Raw genomic sequence first — 27,431 nt, forward strand, 5'->3', positions numbered from 1 at the left:
GTTGGTATTTCACAGAAGTGTACCCCGGGAGGCCATTCTCATATTGAAAGTGACAAAACACTTCAACTCTTCAAAAGAAGTTCCAATTTAAACAATGTGTCATTTTTTCTCATTTAATGAAAGAAATTATTGAAGTATACATTTGTATCATTTCATCATTGCTCCCTAAAACCATCCAGCAGCTCTTCTTCCTTACAGTTAACTCTTTATGAAAATGAAATATGCTCATACTTACCTCCCATTTTTTTCTTCTAGCTCCTCCCATGTCTTTCTAAACATGTCCTCCTCTCAACTTCCTGTGCTCTTCTTTCTTTTTTCTTTTTGCTCTCTCTTTCTTCTCTCTCTCTCTCTCTCTCTCTTTCTTTCTTTCTTTCATTCTTTCTCTCTCTTCTTCTTCTTTCCTTCCTTACTTGTTTTTATAACACTAAGTCTAATTAGTGCTTCCCATATGTACAGGGGTGTCACCATCCATCCCAAACATCTGAGTGGCCACATCCTCACAAAAGGATGTTTGCTACCAAACATCCACTGTCAATAACATCTCACCAAGGGTTGGGGCATGAATAAAACAGATACCTCTTTATAACATTTTCAAATTAATTTCTACTAGTGTAAAAAATATATGTACTATGAGCCTATATACCACAAGAAGACTGTACTTTTTTGGAACCTCTGAAGGTATTAAGGGCTATTTGTTTTTTTGACACAAAAATTCTAAGGCTTTAGGGGTGACATGAAGTTATTAATGATATCTCTCCAGGTTTCTGATGTTAGAAGTTGTGCTATCAGTTTTCTACATTAAGAAATAACTTAAGAAGTATTGGTGTTTAAAATCTGAAATAAGGTCTCTAAAAGAAATGGGTGCATTTCTAGATACATAATTGACCTACCAACATGAAATCAAGATAAAGTGAATAATTTTAAAAATCTCCCTCCAAACCCAACCCAACCAACCAACAAAAAAACAACAAGCAAACAAAAATCATAAATAAATAAAGCAAAAACACAGGTCCAAATGGTTACAGTGTAGAATTCTAACCGATCTTCAAAAAAGAACAAACATTAAAATCATCAAACTTGTGGTAGACATGGAAGAATCACTTTCTAATTCTTATGAAGCCAGTATAACCCTGGTACCAAAACCAGGCAAACACAACAACCACAAAAGGAGAATTAGTGGTCAGTTTCTGTGACAGCTGAATCCCTGAGGAAAATAAAATTATAATTAAAAGAATTTTTTTTGATGTTCTGGAAAATTTTATAATTGATGCTCTTACTTGTGATTATTTTATTTCTGTGCATTTAACTAATAAACGAACATGAGTTCACTTTTCGGGGAAAGCATATTTATATCTGACTATGAACATTATAATAACCAATATCAAGAAATAATAGCACACTTTAATAATTAACAAAAGTACCTATGAAAAAATGGAAAACTTGCAATTAAACATAGATGAAACATTAACATTTTTAACATCCTGAAATGACCTGACTGATACAAAGACAGATGTTTGTGTGTCGCTGTAGGGAGAAAATACAAGTTTCCAATCTTTTGCAATATTCTGACCTATTCTAGGCTGCCTTAGTGACTCACCTTGCCAGGATCACAGTCAGTTCCATCCATTGGTGGGTCAAGCTTGGTCCTGCACTCTGCTTCCCCTTCTACTTTGCACCACAGACCAGCGCAGATAACATGCTGAAGAAAGGGCACAGTATCAGATGAGGAATGGTCCATAGCTTTAAGTTTAGGTCAGTAATTTCAGTTATTATGATGCAAACAAAAATGTAATTGAGTGAAAAAATATGCTCTATGCATTTTTAATATTAAATATAAGTGAAACAATACATGGGGTTGTCTATAGGGATAGAAATCTTTATACGTAACTGTAGAAAATAGTAAGTTTAATAAACCTTAAGTCTTCAAAAAGATCTTTTGATCAATCAAAGAGGGATATATAAAACAGCTGCAGCTTATAAGAGAAAAATTTTAGCTAAAAATCCGACATTTATGCCTGGATAGAAACCAGGCTGAAAGAATTTTAAAAAATTGATTTTACTTTTCTGTTTTCGTAGTGTGACCCATGAACTTAAGCATACAAGTTAGGAAACTTACAGTTGTGCCCTATCCCTATCCCTTCCAGGTTTCTATTTGTGTTACATTCACCATGCTTTTCCCAGCAACTCCTCAGGCACAGGCCTTCTTCGACGCTTCCACAGCAGGGTTAGGACACACAGCTTTGGCCCATACATAACTCTATGGGCATATTTGTCTGTCATTATCACTTACTTTCACTCATGCATAAATAAATTTTTTGGACATTTGGAATGCAACAAACTTTTCTATTGAAAAGATAGAATTTTAAAAACATTGCTATTACGTGACTAGACATGATATGAACAAAATAATTTCTACGCAATTGAAGAAAAAAGAAAGATTGTCAGGGGAAGTTAATGAAAACTTTCAAAGACTGCAGTAGTTGAAGAAGAAAGATTACCTCTTATCTTCCCACGATCAAACTTTTGGGACTAGCCTTATCTACGGACATTCATCTCATCTATATTCTTCTATGCAGCAGGATTTCAATACCTCTCCCTGAGGTCAGTCCTTCTAGCTGCAGCCCCGATGCAAATCTCTTCTCCCCATTATCCTACTGTTCAGTTTGATTTTGTTTTACATATTTAAGCCCTTCTGTGTTGAGGGGCTAATTATCAGTTCATGAAAAGTACATTGGCTGTTCTCCCCAATAACACACAGACCTTCCCTTTGGTGCTGTGAACTTGAACTGTGAACTCACTTTCTCCCCTTGCCATCTTCTACATTCCTATTACCAATATGAACGTCTCTAATACTAATGCCAATAACATGGAAATACCTCTCTGGTGTGAGGCCCTTCTGTCTCTGTGTTGTTTTCGCTGTTTAATGAATAAAGAAACTGGCTTGGCCTATAGCATGGGAGGAGGAAGGCCAAGTTAGAGAGAAGCCATGGAGCCGCCGCCAGAGTCAGACATGCCAAAACTTTGCCGGTAAGCCACTGCCACATGGAAATACACAGATTAATAGAAATGGGTTAAATTAATATGTAAGAGTTAGCCAATAAGAAGCTAGAGCTAATAGACTAAGCTGTGATTTAATTAATACAGTTTCTGTGTGATTATTTCAAATGAATGCTAGCCAGGCGGCAGGGAAACAAGAAGCATCCTCCCACTACACCTCTCTTTGTTCACAAATTGATAACCTTAACACCGTGAAAATGACTATCTTAACAAGCAAGCTACAAATTCAAAGCAATTTCAATCTATATGCCAATCCAATTCTTTTCAAACTTAGAAAAAGTCTTCACAATTCAATTTGAAGCATATGAATGGAAAGGACTGGTGAGAAACAAGAGGGAAGAAACAGATGAGGTAGGGAATTGGTACTGTATGCTGCCTGTGTGCATGTAACCCCCAAGAGTATCTTTTTTTCCCAGAGGAGATGGGGAAAAACCAAGGGTACCATGTAAGTAAACAAAAGGACTCCACTAGCCAACAACTAAAAAGCTGATAAGTAAAAAGTTCTTGCCAGGGTCTCTTTAAAGGTTGTGAATAAAACAGATGTCACAAGATTAAGGTTAACATAGAATTGGAACCACTAATCACACTGGCAGACATATTTAAGCTAACCTTTCAAATAAAATTTTTATGATTCTAATGCATATTATCCAGAACTCCTATAATATTATTTTGTTATGTTTAAAATTCAGACTTATAAACTCTTTGTAATTTCCTAAATATCTAGTCCACTAAAAGAGAGATATAATTTATTCATTTTTTCTTGTGTAAAAAAAATCCTCACTTCAAAATATTTTGTGTATGTATATCATACTTTATTTTGTACAGGGATAAAGTTCTCACAAATTCATCTAGGAATTACTTTGAAGACTGAATAATCATGCTGCTTTGTAATGTTTAGGTTCTTGAAAACTCCAAAACGCTTTCTGTAAATCATGTATACATAAGTGAAAATATCTCAGGCTTTATAATTTTAGTTCCTAAATATTTTACCTTTCTCATTTTATTTCTTAAGACGCTTTCTGTAACTAGAGTCAAATGCTGAATTCCCACCAACGACAGCTTAACTGCTACTCAATAAAGTTCATTTATGTTTTGAAGAAATTGCTTAGGTTAACCAGTCAGCGAAAGAACAAATCTTCTACACTATCATTTCAGAGCTGAGCACTGTTGGTGGTCTGACTGTTGGCCTTAGACTGTGAGTAGTTAGCTCTTCCGAGCAGCAGGTGCTCCAATCAGTTCCCACAGGAGACACTGTGAAGATAAACAGCACACTTGGCAGCTTTTCAAGATAAGCACAACCAGGTGAAGTAAATCATGAAGAGGGGATCTCCTCGATACATGGCATTCTGCAGGTCTAGAGGTCTGTGTTAAGTAGCCTGTAGTCTCAGCCTTCTGAAGAATGCCAGTTCACTTCAAGGTGACTGCTCCAAAGCCAGTGAAGAAAAGGTATTGAATATTCTAACCCTTGGGGGTGGAATGTGTCGGAGGTGTAAGGCTAGGGCCGTGTCTTACCTAGCCTTTTCTACGGAGTATGGTAGGGCACAAGATTAGAACAAAGCATTCTTTAGGTTCCACAGTAACAATTCATATTTTTAACTGGGTTGGGGATCTCTTATGTTTTCAGTTAGAAGAAATTTAATACCTCCAACAGATTTCGTAGAACATCTAAACACAAATACGCTGATGTGGGATTCCCTTTTGTATGCTGTGAATACCGTTGGTGAATAAAGGACTGCTTTGAGCCCATAGCAGAGCAAGGCAGAAAGAGCTGGGGGGAGGAGGGGGGAACTAAACTGAATGCTGGGAGAAAGAAGGGCAAAGTCAGAGAGACACCATGTAGCCCCGCCGGAGACAGATGTCAGAACTTTTAGCTGTGTATCATGTGGCAATACACAGATTAATAGAAATGAGTTAAATTAATATGTAAGACTTAACCAATAAGAAGCTAGAGCTAATGGGCCAAACAGTGATTTAATTAATACAATTTCTGTGTGATTGTTTCAGGGCTGGGCAGCTGGGAACCAACAAGTGGCCCCTCCTTGCAATATTACACAACTCAGCAATATTAATTGTTTAATCTTTGAAGTGAAAAAATTTCATTTCAAACACAAAATATGACTTTGGGTATTCATTTGAAATAAACTTTTGATAGGCATACACAGACACACTGTGTTATATATTAAGGGGTAAGAGAAGCTGACTGTCCATGTATAACTATCATAAATTTTTTTTCTTATCACAAATGGTTTGATTAAAATGTTCTCAGATTTTTGTCAAAATAATTGATATGAAGTCATATATATCTAAGTAATAATCCACCTTTTGTCATGTAACTGCATGTTTTTAAATGGATTTCCCCTAAAACATAATCTTAGTAGCTCAACATATTGTTGTAAATATAGCCCATGTATGGAATAGTGTTTAGAAAAAAACTCTTCAGTCATACAGTATGTTAGTATACTAAGACCAAAAGAGTTAAAATTTATTGCCTTCTTATGAAGAACAGATCTCACACCCAAGCATATCATTTTAAGAGCCTGGACTCTCAGCTCATACAAACTCTATAGAAAAGGGTGAGTGATCACACTTCTAAATGCTTCATTTGGTGGATGCCAACACTAAACTGGAATTTTAAAAACAAGTAATATTAGCAGTAGTTATATTTAATTTTATATTTAAATGCAGGCTAAATAGAGTAATCAGTCAAAATCCTACTGCACAATGATCAAGGTTTTTTTCTGTATTAAAATTAGAGAATTGAATAACGCAGTCAGGCCCAGAAATTGCTTAAATGTCTGTGTTTTATTCACATAAAGCATGAATATTAACATTCTTTTTACAATTTATTTTCATCTATTTAAAACATTCATTTTTTTGTATGGAGTGGGGCACCTGAATGCATGTGGGAGTTGGTTCTCTCCTTCCATGAGTGGGTGCTGGGGATTGAGCTCAATGTGCAGTTTTCACACTTTAAACGGGAATTATAATATACTCAGTGAGGTAAAAGAAATGCGTATGACAGGCTATAGGTGCAGACAAAAGTGGACTCAATGAAAACCCACTTTCAATTGAAAAAAAATGGGAAGTAAATAAGAATGTGATAGGGGTAAGCACAAAACAGATTATATGGAGAATATTCAGAAAACCTGAAAATAAGTGAAGTGGGATTGTTGAATGTGAATGAATGAATGAGAATATTAAAAAGCATAAAAATGCTTAGGAAACATGTGAGGCCATCCTACTTGGCCTCACAAGTCTAATGGGTCATCAGTAGGGGATAAAACGAAAGTGGAGGGACAGAGATGTTTTCAGTGGAATGATGAATAAACACCTCTTACCAAATTTCACGAAATACTTGAATATGCAGGAAGCACAGGCACAAAAGACAAGGAAACACCACAGAAAAGGTGAGAGAGCGAATGCCAGCCGAGTGTTATTTATGGTGAAAAATAATTCGGTGTAAAAAGGCATTTTCACATGAAGGAAAATATACCATGAGCAAAATCCAAATAAAGAAATCTACCTGAGAAGGGAAACCAAAGGGTAGAGATTCTCTTTATACGTAATGCAGAACAGCAAGTAGGGCAACAACAACAAAAAAGAGTACAGTTTAATCATTGTTTAAACGGCACACAGATGTTTGAGGAGAATTGACAACACTGTTTTGTGGTTTACAATGCGCACAGATTAGCATATGTGATGACGACAGCACAAATCAGGATGCACGCAAGTGACTGCATACTGCATGTTTCTATCACCCAAGAAGAAACGTGCCACATTTAATCTAGGTAGATTAAGTGCTTATATTTTCAACCCTAGAGCTGAGTTTGCCAAACCACTGGGTACCGGCCAACTCTCTTTGACAATAAAGCTGCACTGTGCTGCTCCCAGGGTCATTCACACAGATGCTGTCTGTGGTTGGCTTCAAGAAGCACAGAATACTGAAGATGATGCCAGTACTCTGATTCCTTATTAAAATCATGTGATCTGAAGCCTAGACCCGGGTCAGATCAGACCTTTCAACAAGAAGAGATCTCACCGTGAAGGCTAAAAATGTAATAGGTTAAGTAGTTTTTCTTCTTTTTTTCTTTTCTTTTTCTTTTTCTTTTTTTTTGTATGTATACACAATTTGAAAGGAAAAGAGGAACATTTCTGGATACTTAAAAATTCACACAATTTATTTGAGCAATGTTTAATTTAGAATAGGTCGCTATTATAATACTAAGAAAAAAATCATTTTTTTAAAAAAATCTCTTGAGTAATTAAATATTCAAAGATAAAATAACATCTGTAGCAATCCAAGTGAGTTTGTGATGAATAGCAATAGCAATGTAAACAAAGCAAACAGAAGGTGCAGAAATAGAAGAAGGTTTTACTGGGGACAGTGACAGTTCAGTTTAAAGACTCTCTCCCAAAATGATGTTTTCTAAGAAATAACGTTTAACCCTTTATGTTTAAGGACAGATGACTCTTCTACCACAACTACATATCCATACATTGTTCTGCTGCATTTTACCCAGTTGACAATAAAAAAGCTGAAAAATTAAAACAGAAGCATTATTCTGGCAGAACATAATTAGTTGCCTGATTTCGGTATACTTTTTGATGTAGTGAGTGCTTAGTCTTTCTTTCCTCTGACTTAGCCCCTCTTCTTTATCAACTCTTATTAACTGCCCATGCCTGAGTGCTTTTACTTCCAAAGTGCAAAGAACACAGGAGTTTCAGTGTGAGTAGGACAAGTCCATAGTCGCTACTTGAAAAGGGGTGGGTCAGAAACAGGGCAGGAAGGCAGGCAAGGGTCCTGTGGCCTTCAGCTAAGTGCAGACTTGGTTGGGATTACCCAAATGAACTATTTTTTTTCTCAGGGATTTCTTTCGAGGAGTGCCATGATTTGGAGCAACATATATTTAATGAAGGTCATCTCCTCCACCTGTGCGTGTTTCTAAACAATGCATGTGAGCGATGGAAGATAATCGCCCATGCCTCTTACCTGCATCTCTTGACAAAATGAAGCCAAAGGACCGAAGAGGATTTGACACTGTTCGTCTGCAGTGTATGCCATTCCTGGCAGGTTTGAGGGAACCAGCACAGAGCTGAGGCTCTGTGGACTTGTCTGCAGCAAGCAGCTACTGGCCTTTGACCTGTCAATATGCAGATACATTAAATACTTCATTTTAATGAAAAAAGGCATTATGATTATCTAGTCAGAAGAAACAGCTTCAAAATAAAATTAAATGTCTACTTAGTATTCCTGCCATTGAATGGTGTGGGAAGAATTCTGCATTTGAGATTGCTTTATTTATAACCAGTTATGGCAATCCTAATAGTAACAATGCTACTCAAGTTAAGAGAATATTTCGATTATAAAGACTGTCCATAGGAGTCAGTTCCGCTGGTTTAAATCAGCTGGGATGTCACATGATTTTATACATTTATAAGATATATAAGCTCATACTCTGAGAGCAACTTGTCCAAAGCATCATATGGTGTCGATCCTATTTGGGGATTTAAAGAAATCATTTTCTAATGAGTATTAATAGTCAGGAGATGCCTATAATTGACATTGTCATACAGCTTTGGTATGACATTTAATTTTATTATAGTCCTGACATATAAAGACAGTCATACATATCTTGCATGTTCTAAAACAAGCTAAGTAGGGTATACTGATAAAATTGTTGATGCTGTTTTAAAGGTATTAATACTCTAAATGTCATCCTGAGTTGGCATGACAAAGAGCACAGAATCTACTCCACAAATTTTAGAATAGAGAGACAGGTATGCAATATATAATATGTATTTCAAATAAGAATTTTACTCTTTGAAAGTTTTAGACTTGCACACAATGTATATTGTTCATATTCATCCACCAACTACCTTTTCCCAAATGCTCCTATTTCCCCCAGAGTAGCTGAAACAAAGTCCAAGTACTAGATTTAAGTAATTCTGTGTACTTGGTTGTGGATGGGTGTGTTCCACCTTATTGACTTTACATGATCCAAGCTTTGGGCAGCTTCATGGAAAAGGAGGGAAGAGTAATTGGTGAGAGCTGTGAAGGGTTGAGTTTGGTCATGATATGGCTGTTGCATTCATCAAATCGCAGCTACAGGGTTTCCTGCATAAGACCCACATGAGATCATAATTCCATGGACAGGGGAGAAGCAGACATACCAGCAGTGGAACTATAGACAACTGATGTTATTGAGGGAGAAAAAGTTACTTTCCTTTGGGGACTTAGCCATTGGCAGGTTACTCATGACCCAGAGGATGACCACACACCCCTGGACATATGAGCAAATCCAAATAAACCTTATATTTTACCAACCCCTAGTAGCTAATAGGTAAAGTAAAATCATCTATCTAAAGAATATGGACAAACAAATAGATTTCATATTTGTGATGATTTGACAAGATAGGTATTTATGGATTCCTCTTTTAGATTTCTGAAAAGCTTAAACATCTGTTACTGCTTCAATACAACCTCTTCTTTTTACCTGATCCTTTGTCAAAGGCATAGACAAAGTACAAGCACTCTCAGACAAAAACAAGTACAGCAGCAATATTTTTCATTTCTGTTTCTGGCTAGACAGAAGCTAACTGTTACTTTTGACAGAGCTGTAAAAGACTTAAGATGTCCTATGGACCACGGAGGCTAGAAATGGTTCTTATTGGAAAAAACGTGTTTACAACCTAGAAGTACCATAAATGAAAAGGGGAAGTTCAATTAAGGCAGTGGTTCTCAACCTAGAAGTTACATATCAAATATCTTGAATATCAGATATTTATATTATGATTCATAACAGTAGCAAAATTACAGTTATGAAGTAGCAATGAAATAATTTTAGGGTCAGGGGTCACCATAACCTAAGGAACTGTATTAAAGGGTCACGGCATTAGCAAGTTTGAGAACCATGCATGTAAGGAATTCCATGTGTTAATGGTGTGTTGCCTGATGCTCAATGAGCCTGTTACTTCTAACATTGAAGAGGACACTACAGTCAGTGACAGATTTCCATGATTACAGCAATTTTCTCCCTTTCAGATCATCTTGCTCATCATTTAATCTGAGAAATATGAGAATGAAAAACAGCTAAGTTAAGCAATGTGTTTTAGTTCATACCATGAGTTAAGAAAAGAGCCAGGCAGAATCAAATGCTCTCTTTCTCCTGTGTCGTTGACTTTCCGCTTTGTCATAATGCCTTTCCTGGTTGGCAGTCAGCAGGAACAAATAAATAATCCCAATGAAAAAGTAATCCGTGACACTAGTACCTGAGAAATCTTTCCAAATCTTCCTTGCTACACCTGGACCATGAAACATCACCAAGATTTTGTCCTTTGATCCATTCACCAGACATGATATGAAGACCATCAGCGCATGACGGGTGGTCATTGTCATGATTGATGCCCATGCTGATTTAGAATATAATTGAAAGAGAAAAGATTCGAATTAAACAAATGATATTTTTAGCTTTTATTACAACAGTGGTATTCCAATTAAAATATCACATGGGAAAGTTTGTTTAGAAGAAATTAGTTCAAAAACAAGATTGGATTTCAAATTATAATTATTTTTTAAATTCTATCATCCAGGTTTAAAATAAATAATATAATTTGATTAAGACCATTTCCCAAACATATATTCAAGATGGATGCTGAAGTACATATAAGAAACTGATATGTACATATATTTTGAATTATTTATATGAATCAAAAAACAGAAAAATTTCATTCAACCTCATTGGATTCTTGCCTTTGCCTGAAGTACTTTGTTCTTTTAAAACATGAATTACTTCTTAGCCAAACAAAATCAAACTAAACTACTAACTTCGTGGAATGTTTTCTTCATCTGCTTCACGACTTCATTTTCTTCCACATACATCAAATAACAAAAATATCTCTTGGAAAACTGCTGGGTCATCATTATCTTTTCTATTGGATCATAAATCTGTTGATTTAGGTAGAGATCTTACTATGAAAATTTGACTTAACTCCAAATAAATACTTGAGAACCATCTTCAATTAAACTCAACTGAAGTTTTCCTCTTTAAAACGTAGAGCACTAAACGATGTTTACTAGCCTCTATCACATCTGTTTGTATATTGCCTCATCTTGCCACAGGATTTTGTCAAGACTAATGTTCAATATCCTCTAAGTTGTATTATATATTTTTTTAATTGCAGTTATTTTCCAAAGTTTGAGCACAAGGACTTTTCAGGATCCCTAAATGTCTGACATCTAGATTTCACACTCTAACTCAAGTAGAGTCTCTTCTTCGTAAGAACAAAATTCTTATGATGTCTGATAAATTCTCAAACTCGGAATTTTAATATAACAACTCATGAATAAGGGCTAATATTGAAAAGGTGAAAAGAGAAAGGTTTGTTTAATATACGCCACGTTTCCAACAATGACATGATGGTGTGATATGCTATTTCATCTCTCTTTGTTCTAAATACAAAATAAAATATTTTAAATGAAAATTTCCAAGAACAGTTTCATTATAGTTTAAAATACTAAGTTAGAAATATTATCAAAGTGGTTCCATGTGATTACAATTCGACTTGTTCTAAAACCAAGTTAAAAAATATAAATTATAAAAATTAAATATTTAAATAAAATTTATTATGACAATAACTTCTGAAAGGAGCATCTGACTTGGAAGTAATAAATGCCATCTGTGTTCTGCAAGAATAAAAAGCACACTACTTAGATATGATAACTTTGTTTAAAAATGTACTATCAAATGTAACTTTTTACTTTAAGAACAAAAAAATCACTCACTAGTGAATAATGTTTCCATTTTTCATAAAAGTCTTTGAATTGGGTCTGTATCAATACATATTAATGGCATGATTGGCAAAATATGGGAAGAGAAAATGTTTTCAAAGTTTGATGACCATAAGAAAAATTAAGACGCTGTATATAAAACAGCTCTTTCGACAGAGAAAGATGGAGAAGATACTTGGGTTAGAAAGACTTTTCTCTATCTTACCCCATTTATAAGAAAAGAGCAAACTGGAAACTAGTAACAAAATAACTGTGAACATTAAAGACACTTTCCTACCCCTTGTTGTGAAGACTACATGGGGCTGTTGACAATGGTTTGTGTAGAGGCCACTTTACACTGAGGGAGTGAATCAGAGAAATTTTACTGCTTAGTCTCCTTGACAAAAGATACAGAGATCCAGGTGCTGTGTTGTGTTTGCTCAAAGTGTGGGCTTAAGACTCCCCAAGAAAAATCACCAGAGCAAGAATTACTTTGCTTAGCTATTGACTTTAAACAAGATGGGTGTGTAGGGAGGTGGAGAATATCTGAGAGATATGTGAGGGGGGAAACTAGGATCAAAATCTATTTATGAAAACCTTTTTAAATAAAAAATAAAACAAGCACCTCTAAACTCGGCACAACCTCACATAATACTCAGGATGCCTGACTGCACCTCTAATGGCTCGGTTCTGATGCAGTTCCTGGAACTATCACTGTCTCATCTCCCTGGCGAATTCTGTTCATAGCATGCTCACTGGACACTCACTTAGTTAACAGCCCCTGACCGACCGTGTGGAATACGATCAATCCTTCCAGCCTGCTGAAGCCCTCTTTTGACTCACGCTCAAATGTTGGCATTTTACAAACGCAACAATAAAACTTCTTAAGTAATGCAACCATTTGGGACACTTAACTTCCAAGACTTAACAATTTGTCCATTTCCAAAGGCGTGACGTGATTTTCCCAGTGAAGAAGAGGGCAGCTTCTAATTCTGATGACCATTTCTCCTCCGGGGAGCCTGACTATCACATGAGAACTCAGCTTTAGCCATAGAAAGAGATGACGATGGAAATACTGTTTATTGATCATTAACGTTTCCTGTATGATTCACATCAGAACAGATTCTCAAAAAAACTTGGGAGAAGGCTATTCTGCAGCACATCTGGGGTCATCAGCTAAGGGCTGATTCTTTAGTTATGCAATGAAACAATTGTTAATCTTTATCTGTGCCGGTCAACTTATTAGTCACTTGCAATGATATCATTTAATCTTCATATTAGCCCCATAACGTTTCCATTAGAATGTCTTCTATTTTACATATGAGGACAGTCTGAGGTCAAGGCAGGACATATAACTTTGATGCATATCCTCTTCGTCCAATGCTCAACCCAGCCGACTTCGGAACCCCCACAAACTGGGGCTTCTCTCTCTGGATCAAATTCCATTTTAGCAGATGATTTGTGTTCTGTTTTGGTTTTGTTATGCCTCCCCTGTTTTTAATAGACTCGCATCTCTCTATATACACAGTTCTATAACCATGTTGTGTACACCGCGTGGAAAACAGTAAGGCATTACTACTGACACCTCTCCGCGGGCTGTGCCACTGAAGTACATTTTAATAATCTCGTTTAAAATTCATTTTGACAAAAAGCCTTGGGCAAATAAACTCTCCGCTAACATTGTACATGGTTGTCAAGTCAACTGAAAAAATATTTTTATCTTATAAAACTTCTCAACTTGTTTAAAAGTCCCTGCCAGGAAGTTTTTGTGATATCCTGCGGAAAGCTGGAGACTGGCTTGGATCTTGAAGATGGTCCCTTCTGATGTTGGAAGAGCTGGGGAACACATGCACTCACTCCCATTTTAGGAGAAATTTGGAAAGGATTCGGTTTGTAAACAGTAATATTTTAAAAGAGAAGAGTTTTTTTTCTCTAACTCATGAGGCAGAGGGAGGAGGGAGAGACAAATAGTAGTAAAGAACTTTTTAAACGCAATGAGGGAAATATATTATCTTTAAATTTTTAATCTTCCTTAAATTACTATTGTGTGTGTGTGTGTGTGTGTGTGCGTGTGTGTGTAAATGAAGTTAAGCCACATAGTGTAATAATTCTTTCCCACAAAACCACAGATTACAGCAAGCACAGTGAAAGGCATGGGAACTTCCCTTCCAGTTGTTAGTCAGGAGAGTTGAGGAGACTCCAAAACAATATAGTCTTTCAGGTCAGTTTCCACTCCACAACTGTACTTGGTTGTCTCCCTTGAAGACAGACCCTCTTGCAGAAGACACCATTATGCTTGAAGGAATCGGGCAGAAACTGACCTGGAAGTCTCTTTCACAATAAGTTGCTCTGTTTCAGAAGGTGTTATTGCAAGGTGTCAAGAGAGAAAAGCAACCAAGAATCTTACTCAGCTGTAAGGACTGACAACCACAATGTGACCAGCGTGGGAAGATATCCCCAAGAGTGCGGTAGTGGCACTTATATCTTAGGGGCAACAAACAGTTGTGCGACTGTACTTAAGGCACACTAAATGGGAGGAAACTCATGCCTGGCATTGGAAACTTAACCAACTACATCTATCAGGAGAGGTCACAAAACCTAGAGAAACCCAGCTACTACCATTTTTTTCCTAAAGCAATAAAATTCCTAACTGTTTTATCTACACTTAAATACATATATAAATGAAGCTTTAATCTCTTGTCTTAAAAGCACTTACAGCAGATGGAGGCTACCTCAGGCAGACACAATATCAAAATGCAAAGAAGTGACTCCACGGTGCTTAGACTCAACTGGTGTATCTACAATGTAACCCTATACCTAAGGCTCAGGGAACAGCATGGAAGAGGGGTGGGAAGAATGTGACCAAGGACCAGGAGACATTTTGTGAGATAGTGTCTTCAAGACTCGACAAGGTAGCTGCACCCATGAAATTTCGACAGTATCTTTGCCTGAACAAGATCCTCATAAGAGTGTCAGTTGAAATGGCGATTTAGATGGGGAAAAAAAGGCAAGGCCCATCCCTAGGTGAAAAGCTACAGAAAATCAGTGACTACTGAGGGGACAGCAAGTTCCTCCAAGGACGAACCACCAGACCATCCAATTCCAAGGCACTGGCTTAACACATACACATGTAATAAACACCAAATGGACTCAGCATAAGAATAAGTTAAGGACAGGTCATGATCTTGAGAAGAGACCATAGGAAGAATTGCAGAGAGAAAGGCAGAAATAATGCAATTACAATTTTCATGTATGAAAACATTCCATTTAAAAGGGGATCTTCTGGTGACTGTTAATATTTTTCATGATGTAATATCTTCTCTCAAAGCTGTATATTATGGCAAAAAATAATAAAAGAAGAAGTAAGTGATGACTATGCCCAACTGGAAGTAAACTGGTTTCCATAAAATAGCATTTGATTTTATTCAAAATGCATGAATATATTTGACTTGATGTAATTACACTGCTGTGCCCTCATGGAAAATCGTTATGAGGAACTAAAAGATAGCTTTCAATCATTCGTTTATTTTATTTTTTTAATTATTTAATTCACTTTAATTTGCAAAAATACCCATGAAACAAGTATCTCCAGTCCAAAAGCAAAAAAAAAAAAAAAAAAAAAAAAAAAAAAAAAAAAAAAAACAACCCCAAAACACAGGGGATTAAGAAGAAAGAAAGAAAGAAAGAAAAAAGAAAAAGACAGGCATAAGAGGTTTCCTTAAACTTTCCCCACACTTCTGCGAGCCTTCCTACCAAGGTTGCACACACTTGATAGGCTCAAACTTTGCATGGGTCATGTAGGAGATGGCTGCAAAGATATCATGGAAGCCAAGTTCTACCATCACTAAGTTTACTCTCCACTAGGGCTAGAGAACTCCTGCTTACTTAGGACAGGTCCTGAGAGGTTTTTCTCTTAAACGTCTCCTTCCTGCCTCCCCCCCATTGCTGCCACTCCTGCCATCAGTGATGACAAGGGCTGATCCTATCCACCTCTGCACCATTAAGTCCCCAGCCCCCAGTGTAAAAATCTTTTCATTTTTCTCTCAACAAGAAGAGGTCCTGAAAATGTGGTGAGCAGACGACTTGCATCAGAGTGTCAGGGCTTGTTGATTGACATGAGGTTGGCTAGTACCTGGACTAACACCAACTGAAAGACAACATTGATGGAAAGGGGTTAAGAAGCTTCACTTTAGTACATTTTCTGGATGATCTTTATTTACTCAAAGTTCTGAGAACTAATGACACACTAGCTAAAACCTACTCTTACACCATTATTCAAACCATCTGTCAACTGACTTCAATTTAATCTTTGCCCGGAACAGTTAATTCTAGCCTAGCATGGGTCATTACTCTCTGGTAAAATGTTTTCCTATGCAAATCTTTATTTATGGTTCAGTTCAAATTTTAAGCTTTCATTTTCCACAAAGGACTGTCCAATAAATAAAGGATCTTCCGGCCCATGTTTCTAGTGACCTTTTAACATCTGTGTCCTTCAAATATAGAGTATGCTACACATAATTAGAACTACCTTTGATTTCTGGTGAACACTGAGAAATATCTGTACACTATTGCTGCCTAGAATTTGTTTAAAACTGCCATCTAAAAATACCATTGAACATTTTTTCTTTGAAATATTCAATTTCTTACCAAGTTAATAACTACTGTTTTATCAGCAGATACAGAATTATAGTAGTAAATATACAACGATGGAAAGAAAAGCAAAGATACAAAGTTTCTTCTAACCCTAAAACTGTGAGAGAAGGATTGCATGCCTCTAAAAATCCGCCTGAAACTCACTCAATGAGGAACGTGCTCCATTGGCCAAAGCATACATGTGACACATTTGCCGTAGAGGATTCTGCGTAATACAACACAGTGACGGGAGACTGACATGTGTTCACTACTAATTTCAGTAGAATAAGGGATACGAAGTATAAAAAAGTTAATGTTTAATTTGAGAACCAATAGATTTCTAGGGATTGAAATTTTATCTACCACAACCATTAGTTATTATTACAAATAAAGGTTTTGCTCTTACAATCTTAAGAAATGATAGGTTTCAGTCTTAATTTATACTTCAATTTTATAAATTTTATAATTTCAAAATTTTCAGCATATATTCATTGTACATAGTAATTGATTTTAAAGACTGTTTCTTTCCAGTATATCATGTGACCTGACAATATCCATAATATCCATCCCCAACCTCCCTTGCCCTCTACCCTTTCCTTCCTGCCAATCTCCTACCCCTGTTCTCTTATAAATTCATGTCATAAAACATGCAGTACATTATTTTAAATCATAAATGAAAGAAAAATGTGATAATCATCTTTTCTGAATGGGGCTTGTGTCATTTAATCTAATAATCTCCAGTTTTACCCATCAAACAACACCTTTTCATTGCTTTATGGCCTATCTGGTTTTATTACAACTCATCTGGTTATACCATAGTTTTTAATTCATTAATTTACAAAAAGGTTAATAGATAATAACTGTAAACATGGGATACTGTAGTGAAGATAAAAGTCTTGATGAACAAGGTTTTCTTAAAGATTATGTTTTTTTGGCAAGACTCGACTAAGTTTCTATTGCTGATGTGACCGGCAAACTGTAAAACTTACATTCACAATTCTGTCTGTTCCCACGCTACACCTTATCTACTACAATAGACTTCCTGAAAACACACAAAGAGCTTTTATGTAACTTTCATCTTAAAGTGAACCAATATCAATCACAAAAGTATTATGACTGATTGACTGAAGGAAACCTTAGGGCCAGGACAATAGCTAATTTAACGTAGAAATCCAGAAGAGTATGACTCGCATTCAATGGCTTGGGATCAAATCCCTTCTCCAATAAACACCTCTTTTATAACTTTGAGGGGGCAAATAAAATTTCTGATGACTTTTTGCTATAATACAGAAGCACAACAGCATTCAGTCACAAGATTCCTCCTCTGAGTACTTAGAAGTGTGTAAGTACTATTTACTGATTATGATCGCGATCAATGGCACTGGTACAATTACAAGTGCAGACCCTATGCCCAGCAGTCAATGGTCAACACAAAACAAACATAATGGCATTTTTGTTGGTTCTTTGTTTCTTGATGTTTTATCAAGGTTTTCTTTTTTAAGTTTAACTTATAGTTTTCATTTGTGTATATATTATGGTTTCTGGTGTTGTGTTTTCATGGGATTCTTGCGTGTATGAACATGAGTCTCTCTGTGTCTATATGTGCTTCATTTTTTCTTCGACTCTTTTTCTTCTGTTTTTGTTTGTTTTCTACCATTTTGTTTGTTTTTATTTGATCTATCTTTCTTATTATTTCTAAATTTTATTACTATTTAGATGCATGTTTGCTTTTTAATGAGAGAGAAAGAAAGGGTGTGAATTTGGATAGGGGGAGATGTAGAGGATTCAATAGGAGTTGAGGGAAGGGAAACCATAATCAGTATATGTTGCATGGGGAAAATTATTTTCAATAAAATAGAAAAGAAAAAAGAACTATGGTTGTACTCATTCTACTGTGTGAATGAACTACTCCTTGAAAGGTGCTTGTATTTGACAAACCATGCCCAGGATCGAGTTAGTGCTAACTATATGTTAATAATGTATCTCATTTCATTGCTTGCGTAAGCTGTGAAGATTAATACATTTAGTCTGTGCTGATATTCATGGAGATTCTGCTACTCTGAAGTATTTTCCCGTGCCTGGTGTGATTTTCTTGAGTACTTGTTGAAAATACACATTACTTCATAGCTTCATGGCTATCGCAATATTTATTTGGAAATATGCTGAGATCAGCCATGCATCGTCCTGACGCTGTCTTGATGAGGACGGCAGCAGTCTAATGGGGCTGTGTTCAAAGTGTCAGGAATGGTGACAGGTTGCGCAATGTGCTCTGAATTATTCCCTCCACTTCTTGCACTGAGTTCTTCAACGTTTTCAAGAACGTGGACTCCAAAGGAAATAATCAAAAACATACATGATTGCCAATACCTCACATTATTCATCTATGGGCTAAATGTTCAAGGTGGTGATGACTCATACTTACTTGTGACCCATTTCATGAGCAATTGTAAACGCAAGGTTCAGGCCATTGTCTTCAGCAATAATACACTTTCTCTTTTCACTACACATTCCATTCAAGTAAGCTATACCTAAAAGACATCAACATTATTAATCATATGTCAAATTTAAACTGAAAAAAAAATCAATACATCACATGCATCAGAACAGAGAAAATCTGGACACTTTAATGATTTTCATATTTCAAGTCATGTATTCTTAGAATAGAACATTTTCCTCAAATATTAGGATGGTTACTGTTTATATTTCTTATTTTTCTGTCTGTGTGCGGCATGTATGTACGCATGCGTGTGCATGTGCACCTGAATATGAACGCCAGAGGACTGAGGTCAGAAGTCTTTTTCAATTGTTTCCCGCCTTCACTTTTGAATTAGGATCTCTCACCACGCTTGGGTGCATTGGTTCAGCTAAGCAGTATGGCTAACGAGCTCCAGGGATCTATCTATTGCCACATCCCTAGAGTTATAGACACGCACTGCCTCTCCGAGATTTGTACACGGGAGCATGGTATCTGAACTCAGATCATCATGCATTCACAGACAGAACTTAATTGAGCCTTCTTCCCATGCCCCACGTTTATATTTTGTAATTTTCTACCCTTAACGGAACTATCCAAGATTTCAAATGTCATACTGAGATTTGTAAGTGGAATAACTCTAGGTTCCCAGTTGTGTGATTATTGCTGGAGGGTTCCCCCTCCCCTTAGTAGACGCAGCTAATTATGTCAAGGGATATAATAATTTCAAGCTTTCTGAAATTCTTGCACACTGAAGGCAAAGAAGACACTACTGTCTGGTGCGGGCGTCCTGGATGAAAGAGAGGCAGTGCCTCTGAAGGGGAATAAAAGGCTGAAAAAAAAAATCCATTGAAGAAAATTTGCAAGTGAGTTAATTAAGTACTAAGGGCTACCTATTATAAATGAGCGGAAGAACAAAAATGGGTTCAGCGGACGTGGGAGAGCATATCCTGTAGTAGCACTGATACGGATAATACTAATACTGATAATGGAGCAGCTGGGGGCCAGGCACCTAGTGACTGAAACCCACAGGCTTTGCTTGTGCTCGCGTTCTGCTGATCAGGTGTGGAGAAAGAATAGAGCATATTTATCAGCTGTACACTGCATGTGGAAGAAGGGAAAGATGTGCAGGAAAGAAACAAGACAGAGGAACCTGAAAATAATATGAAGAACAGGATAGAGTAAGAGGGAAAATGTAGTCATCCATAAAGAAAGGCGGGACTGCAGAGATTGCTCAATAGTTAAGAGCATTGGCTGCTCTTCCAGAGGACCTGAGAAGGTAGCAGTAGCTCCTGCTCATGGAGAAGATACCCTCTCTGGACTCTGCAGATACTTGCTCGTCTATTCATAGCCTGCACCCCCAACAGCACATACACACATACAAAAGTAGACAATGCCAAGCAAAGAGGTATGTGCCTTTTAAATCCAGCACTTGGGAAGCAGGGGCAGGTGGTGCTCTATGAATTGCAGGCCAGTCTGGTCTAAGTATCCATTCCAGACCAGCCAATGATACATATTAAAAGCCTGTACAGGGGCAGTGCGTGTAATTAAAATAAAATATTATGACTGTTACCAGAGAGTGGAATTGAGGGATTTAAATTGTCAGAGCTTTTTTAAATGTTAATGGTTCTATGCACGCACGCACAAAGCCAGGGCATTAAAATGTCTCTGACATTTTAAGTCAAATAACTCCGCAGAGTTTGTTGAATAAGAAATTTGATGTTAGCAACAAGACAAAAGGACAGCCTACAGATTGGGAAAAGATCTTCACCAACCCCACATGAGACAGAAGTCTGATCTCCAAAATATACAAAGAATTCAAGAAATTGGTCATCAAAAGAAGAAATAATCCAATAAAAAAATGGAGTACAGACCTAAACAGAGAATTCTCAAAAGAGAAATCTAAAATGGCTGAAAGACACTTAAGGAAATGCTCAACATCCTTAGACATCAGAGAAATGCAAATTAAAACAACTCTGAGATTCCATCTTACACCTGTAATAATGGCCAAGATCAAAAACACTGATGACGATTTATGCTGGAGAGGTTGTGGGTTAAAGGGAAGACTTCTGCATTGCTGGTAGGAATGCAAGCTGGCATAACCCCTTTGGATGTCAGTGTGGTTATTTCTCAGAAAATTAGGAAACAACCTTCCTCAAGACCCAGCAATACCACTTTTATGTATATATCCAAAGGATGCTCAATCGTGCCACAAGGACATGTGCTCAACTGTGTTCATAGCAGCTTTTATGGTCATAGCCAGAACCTGAAAACAACCTAAATGCCCCTCGACTGAAGAATGGATAAGGAAAATGTAGTACATTTACACAATGGAGTACTACACAACAGAAAAAAAAAACGACATCTTGAAATTTGCCAACAAATGGATGGAGCTAGAAAACATCATTTTAAATGAGGTAAACCAGGCCCAGAAAGACAATTATTACATGTACTCACCCATAAGTGATTTTTAAACACAAAGCAAAGAAAACCAGCCTACAAATCACAATCCCAGAAAACCTAGACAACAATAAGGACCCTAAGAGAGACATACATGGATTTAATCTACTTGGGAAGTCGAAAAAGACAAGATCTCTTGAGTAAATTGGGACCTTGGGATAGGGTTGAAGGGGAGGGGAAAGGCAGAGAGGGAAGCAGAGAAAAATGTAGAGCTCAATTTAAAAAAAAAAAAAGGAAAGAAATTTGATGTCAGAATGAACTTAGGAACGTTTGAAGGAGAATCAACCTCCATAGAAAATGTGGGGAGAATCAAGGCGAAACAAACCGTGCTGTGGTAAAGCACACATGCTTCATCTATGAATGAAGAGTTGTTAAACACAGTGGGAAAATCTGTGGTTTAAAGTCAAAGAGTGAGAGGAGCGAAATAGCCAGCACTGTCATATTCCTCTGCACCAGCATGTAACATAGCAGAGCAGAAAATGATTGCTTTGAGAGTCCTGGAGTACAGAAGTCTACAATCACAAGGGTATAGCAAATCATTGACTCACAGTGTGCTTACAAAAATATGCTGATTAATATTATTATATATGCTATGAAGACATTTATAATATAAAATATATGTTCATAGGAAATGATAGAAAATATTCAAGGGATGACTATATATTTACAAAGAGGTAAGATTGTGGACATATTTTGAATCCATTACTTCCACATATTACAGGAAGAAGAAAATAACTAAATATGTGGTAATTCAGTAAAGCAGATGTACAAAGTGCTAAGACTATGGGTGAATTTTCTCCCTGTTTCCAATTTCCCAAATTCATATGTTTATAGTGAGAACTTTAAAACTTTTAAGCACAGTAATCATCTTTATAAATTTGATTAGTAATTGCAACTTCTCATAGACCCAGTTATGGTTTAACAATTGAAAATGACCTTCTGCTCCTATTCTACTGATGTGTAAAGTCAGACAGACCAACTAGTGCTTGGTAAATTTGAAATTCATTGACCCTAATTTGGCAGATCAAGGGCATGCCTTCTCCTTGAATGTTATAGAGAGCACTTGTTACCACTTAAACAAATTGTATTACTTTGTTCCAAAGGCCACACTTTTGCCTTCTCTTCAAGAGCCCATGTGTTCCCTATTATAATGAGGTCTGCGGGTTGGGAGGGGAAGGATTTATCACAGCTGTTATTAAAGAGAGACGCAATACAGACCTATTTTATAGCACTGTAAATGGAAAGAATCCTTGAAATGTAAAGCAAACAAAAACAGCTTTCTAGTTTCCCATCTGAACGAAGTTATGTACCAGGATGAAGGAGAATCTTTCTTCTGAACAAAGATAACTGTGCTAAGATATACCTAAGGAGGACCACAGGAAACTCTTGAAGTGATGTAGGATTCATTTACAAAAGACTCGGAATGAAATCAGAGCTTGTATCTGACCAGAAAGATAAACACAAACAGAACTAAGTGTTCCTCCTCCAGAACTGCTGCTTTTATGACTGGCTGGACCACCTGAATTTGACATCCTGGCTTTCCTAGCACAGGGTTTTGGGAGAAATTTGAGTAACTTATTTACCCCATGGCTTGTATTCTAATATTTCTAGAGATTTATTGCAGTCAAAATCGTGATATGTAACGAACAAGAGAGGCCATTTAAACATGTTCAACATACTTTTAGGAATGTGAGCCACAAAAACACCCATTTTAAAATGGGACACTAAGATTGTGCAAGTATGGAAGATATTAGTATAGGGAGAAAAAAAGATACGTTAAAGAGGGAAAACCAAAAAGGCATTATGAGAAGGAAACCAGCTGCTGGCATCACCCAGTAGGTGAGGAGGAGAAAACAATAGGAAAGGGTAGATATCACCAAATATGGCCTCAAGATAGAGAATTAAAACCAAGCAAAGAAATTGTCCACTGGGCCAGAAACATAAAACCCAGAATAAAAATAAGATAAAACAAAAGACATTTGAACATATGATAAAAAGCACATGACCTCTTAGCCACATCCTGTGGCCATGTTGGGAGTGGAGGGTTGTGCTGTGACTGGGACTCTGGTGCTGTCTGGCCCAGGGCTGATGCCAAGTACCATGTCCGGGTCAGCAGTCCTACGGAAACTGAGGACTGTGCTCTGTTTGTTGTTCCTGATACCATCAGTGCCTATTGGTGTCATTCTTGCCCAGTTCATGTTCTGGAAGTCAGGCTGGTGAGAATTTATGTGTATAGATTCTGACATTCCTGGAGACACAAACGCACATCAAGCTCCCTCAGCATATGGCTCCTGCAATCTTTCTGCCTTCTCTTCCACAATGTTACCTGAGCCTTAAATGTGGGGGAGATCAACTTAAGATGCACTCAGCAAGAGAAAAACCAAGCCAAATACTGGAAATCCAGTCAAGTACTCAATGCTACTGAAGTTAGCCATCTTGGACCAGAACCTGCAACCATTACGTTACTAAACCAGCATAATCCCTAACAAGAATCGAAACATTTGTCCTTAAACACACAGATTAGTATAGTTCTCTTCTCTCATTAAGGAAACTTCTCTTTAGAACAGACATAAAAAATTCCAGAACACCAGAACTAAACTATTTTAAAAGATGAAAAACTTGCAGCTTGCATAAAAAGAAACAATACCTTAAATTATAGCATAGAAATACATGCAACCTTCATACAAGTCGAAAGTAAAAGAAAGAGCAGAGATAATCCATGAGGAGAAAAGGTAATTATGCAATTATGTAAGTGCAAGAGGTGCACCAAGGGGTGGCTGGGCAAGATCCTCTGGAAGTCATTTCCCCATGGACACACCACACTTAAAGGCCAATCATGCATTGAACTACCTTTACCAAAGCTAAGGAAAACATGGAAAAGAATACAGGGCCTGTTTCTAGAATAACAGAAAGAAAAGACACCCCAAGAAGCCTCCCCATTTTATTTATCTTTCAATTCCAAGCAGGCTAGATGACGACATTTCCTGTGTCAGAGATGCAGAGAAGATCAAGTCTTTATGTTAGACAGGACATCCCTGATCTGTCCTGCAACCGGAACTGGAGGAGGCCAGGCAGTTGCCGCCTCCACCAGCCATCTTCCAGCATTGGTCTTTCTGGGGTTTTTGAGGACAGACTATTCTGTGGCTGTTAACTGAACATGTCAAAAACGTATCTGGGAACGAGTTGGACTTGGATCGCCTTGTTGTGCTTACCCAGTAACAAGACTGCAGTGGAGACTCCTGGCAACTAGGAATGTGGCATTAGCCAGTGTTTAAATGGAGCAAATGTTTAAAGAGTTGGAGAAAAAGAAAGATATAATTTGAATTTCAGGAAAGATGCAGACAAGCAAAAGCAGAGAAGGGAGAATGAACTCACGACCTACCCCTTCAGTATTCAGATGAGGCCACAGAGCAATACGAGTCAAGATCATTTAGGAAACTCTGGTCTCATCTAAGAGTCAATGTGACAGAAACCGACAGGATAAAATGAAAATGAAGGAACGCTCAGAGAATTAGAAAGAACTGTTTTGAACCTTGCAACAGGATGCTGCGCCACACACACACAGGTAGCGAAATGTGATGGAACGGCAGAGATAGAGGTAGTATCCAGAACACAGAGGACTTCTCTGACAAGAGCGGTTAAAGCCACCTACTTATCCCTGTTGCCAAAGGGTGATACATAAAAGCTGAAATTTCCTAGAATGATTCATTCTTTCTATCCAGCTACAGTGGCTAAGGTTGGTTATTTCTCAAATGTGGCAAGCATGTTTTCCTCCTTAGCCCCTCTTCTCATTCTCATGTCTGCAATATTATCTTCCAAGGTAAGTCTCTACAGAGCGTCAAACCTTTATTTTTTTTTCCTTTCTTCCAAGTATCAATGGCTATTTCAGTGAGGGCATGTGTGATCATTTCTAAAATCATAAATTTCTTACTCCCATGATGAAGCTTCCACATTTTCGTTCTCTCTCACCCCAGTGCACACCCTTCTTGCTCATCCTGCTGCGGAAGACAGCTCTGACCAGCAACCTCTTCATCCACCTTGCTTAACCCACCCAGTTCCTTGGGGCCAGGGGTAGCAGTTAGCCTCAGAACGGCCATTCCAGTTTTCTACTCTGAGTAGTCAGTTATTATTCTTCATAGTTCTCATTGAACCATTCTGAACGCCTCAAGTTTTGGAGTGCTGTAGGGGTACACTAGGCTTTACAGCTCACACACCTGTTTCTGCTTCTGACAAAATTGTACTGCTACGCAGAAAGAAGGAAGTAAAGGATGGTTCAAGTAAGCACGTAGGAATAGCCTGAACTAGGGAAATAAGGGAAGGAGGCCACAGCAGAAAATGCAGTCCCAGCCAGCTCTTTCTGTGGTCTTGAGGAGAATCCTCCTCCTCTTCAGTAAGGCAATGAGAAAGGCGATTTTGTACTCATCCGTTACCTTCTACATCTTTCTCTTTCATGTGAGCTTCTAACTCCTCCTGAGACTATCAGAGCAGGCCACGTGACTTTTGGAAGATTAAACTTTCAGATGCTGCAAATTCAAATTGAATCAGATTATACTGTCTATGCTTGCTGACTTAACGCTTGTAACCCATGCACAAAATAGAAAACGTGAAATTCTTAATCCATCTCCTGTTGAACCAGAAAGTGCAGTGTTGTGGCCCACTGGGAAAGCCATGTGTGGTGAACTACACAAGCAATTCCGTCTCAGAAACTTACTGTTGAGTCTCCACAAAGCTGGCTAGAAATCTGTATTTCCTACTGGGTAACTAGTCAGAGTTATCACACACCCTCCATGAGCTGACTTGCAAGCAAAAGAAATGAACTGATTTTAAAGATTTCATCTGCCTTCGAGATGAACAGCCTGACTTTCAGAAAGGTTAAGATTAGTCAGAATTAATCTGTGTGAAGTAATGCTAAGCATACAGATGGAAAACATTTGTGTTCTGATTACATATAAATCAGGAATTTTGGCTAATACATGTTTATAACGTTATAACATAAGCATATCCCAAAGGTATTGAACAGGGACAAACACCATGCTACCAAAACCATAGAAACTGCTTTCTTAGTCAAAACACTGATAGAAGGCTTTTATAAGTATGGAAACACTCAAGTTTCAAATGGGTTGCTTATTATTCTCCCATCACAGTGCCTATTTTTAATAAATCTTACTTCAGAAGTTACTTTGTTCTCAGTATAATCAACATCTATTTAAGTAAAGGAAAATTATGTTCAGAGACTTAAGAAATCTGAATACTATTACAATTTTAAAACAATTACAATTATAAACATATATTATTAAATCTCTGATTATAAATATATTTATTTATTATATAAAGAGATTAGAGATTACAGTATTATAAATATAAGCCTAATACAATGATTTGTTTTTTGGGTTTTTTTTGTTTTTTTTTTTGTTGTTGTTTGTTTGTTTTGTTTTGTTTTTCACTGCGTAGTTCTGGCTGTTCTGGAACTCCCTCTGTAGATCAGGCTGGTCTCAGTTTCATGGAGTTCTGGGAATAAAGGTGTGCATCACCACTGCCTGAATTAATATAATGTTTTGCTATAATTTGTAAAGTAAAATATGTCCTTGCTGGATAAGTGATTCCAAATGTAAATTCAGGTACAATTTTAGTTTTATGAGGTCCCCCAAAAGTGTTCAATATTTTAAAATTCCAAATGGACTAGTTCATTCACAACCTATGTTCTGAAGTATAAAGTAGGCAAAGTAATGAAAATTAAGATTTTACAAACTGACATTTCTAAACTGATCAAACTATATGCTTTAAATAGAGGCAGATTTTGGATACCGATTATACCCCAATAAAGCCAGTTTTATAACTCGTCTAAAATTGATGATTTGTGCTCCTGTGTCAAATAAAATCTAACTGGCTACCAATTTCAAGCTAGGCTGTGATTTGGGTAAGTTTTGTTCTCTCTAAAACAGTCTTCACACTGATAATACTTGCTCAGGGAAGCAGGAACTCTAATTGATTAGATGCTGAATTCTAAGCACATGGGACCCTGCCAGAAACATGGTAACTTTA

The 27,431-nt window shown here is 37.1% G+C and overlaps 1 protein-coding gene across 1 annotated transcript in view; it reads right to left on the reverse strand.

The window, feature by feature from the left end:
• LOC121440664 (A disintegrin and metalloproteinase with thrombospondin motifs 19-like) overlaps positions 1–27,431 on the reverse strand; it is a 170,667-nt gene that overhangs the window by 72,905 nt on the left and 70,331 nt on the right. The window contains exons 8-11 of the mRNA XM_041641459.1: positions 18,879–18,984; positions 10,327–10,467; positions 8,048–8,198; positions 1,598–1,699 (exon numbers count right to left, since the gene is read on the reverse strand). Coding sequence (XP_041497393.1) covers positions 1,598–1,699; positions 8,048–8,198; positions 10,327–10,467; positions 18,879–18,984 — 500 coding nt within the window. The remainder of the gene's footprint in view (positions 1–1,597; positions 1,700–8,047; positions 8,199–10,326; positions 10,468–18,878; positions 18,985–27,431) is intronic.

This window comes from Microtus oregoni, unplaced genomic scaffold (genome assembly GCF_018167655.1).
Source record: "Microtus oregoni isolate MIOR12 unplaced genomic scaffold, Mior012 000069F_ref0000032, whole genome shotgun sequence".
Taxonomy (NCBI): domain Eukaryota; kingdom Metazoa; phylum Chordata; class Mammalia; order Rodentia; family Cricetidae; genus Microtus; species Microtus oregoni.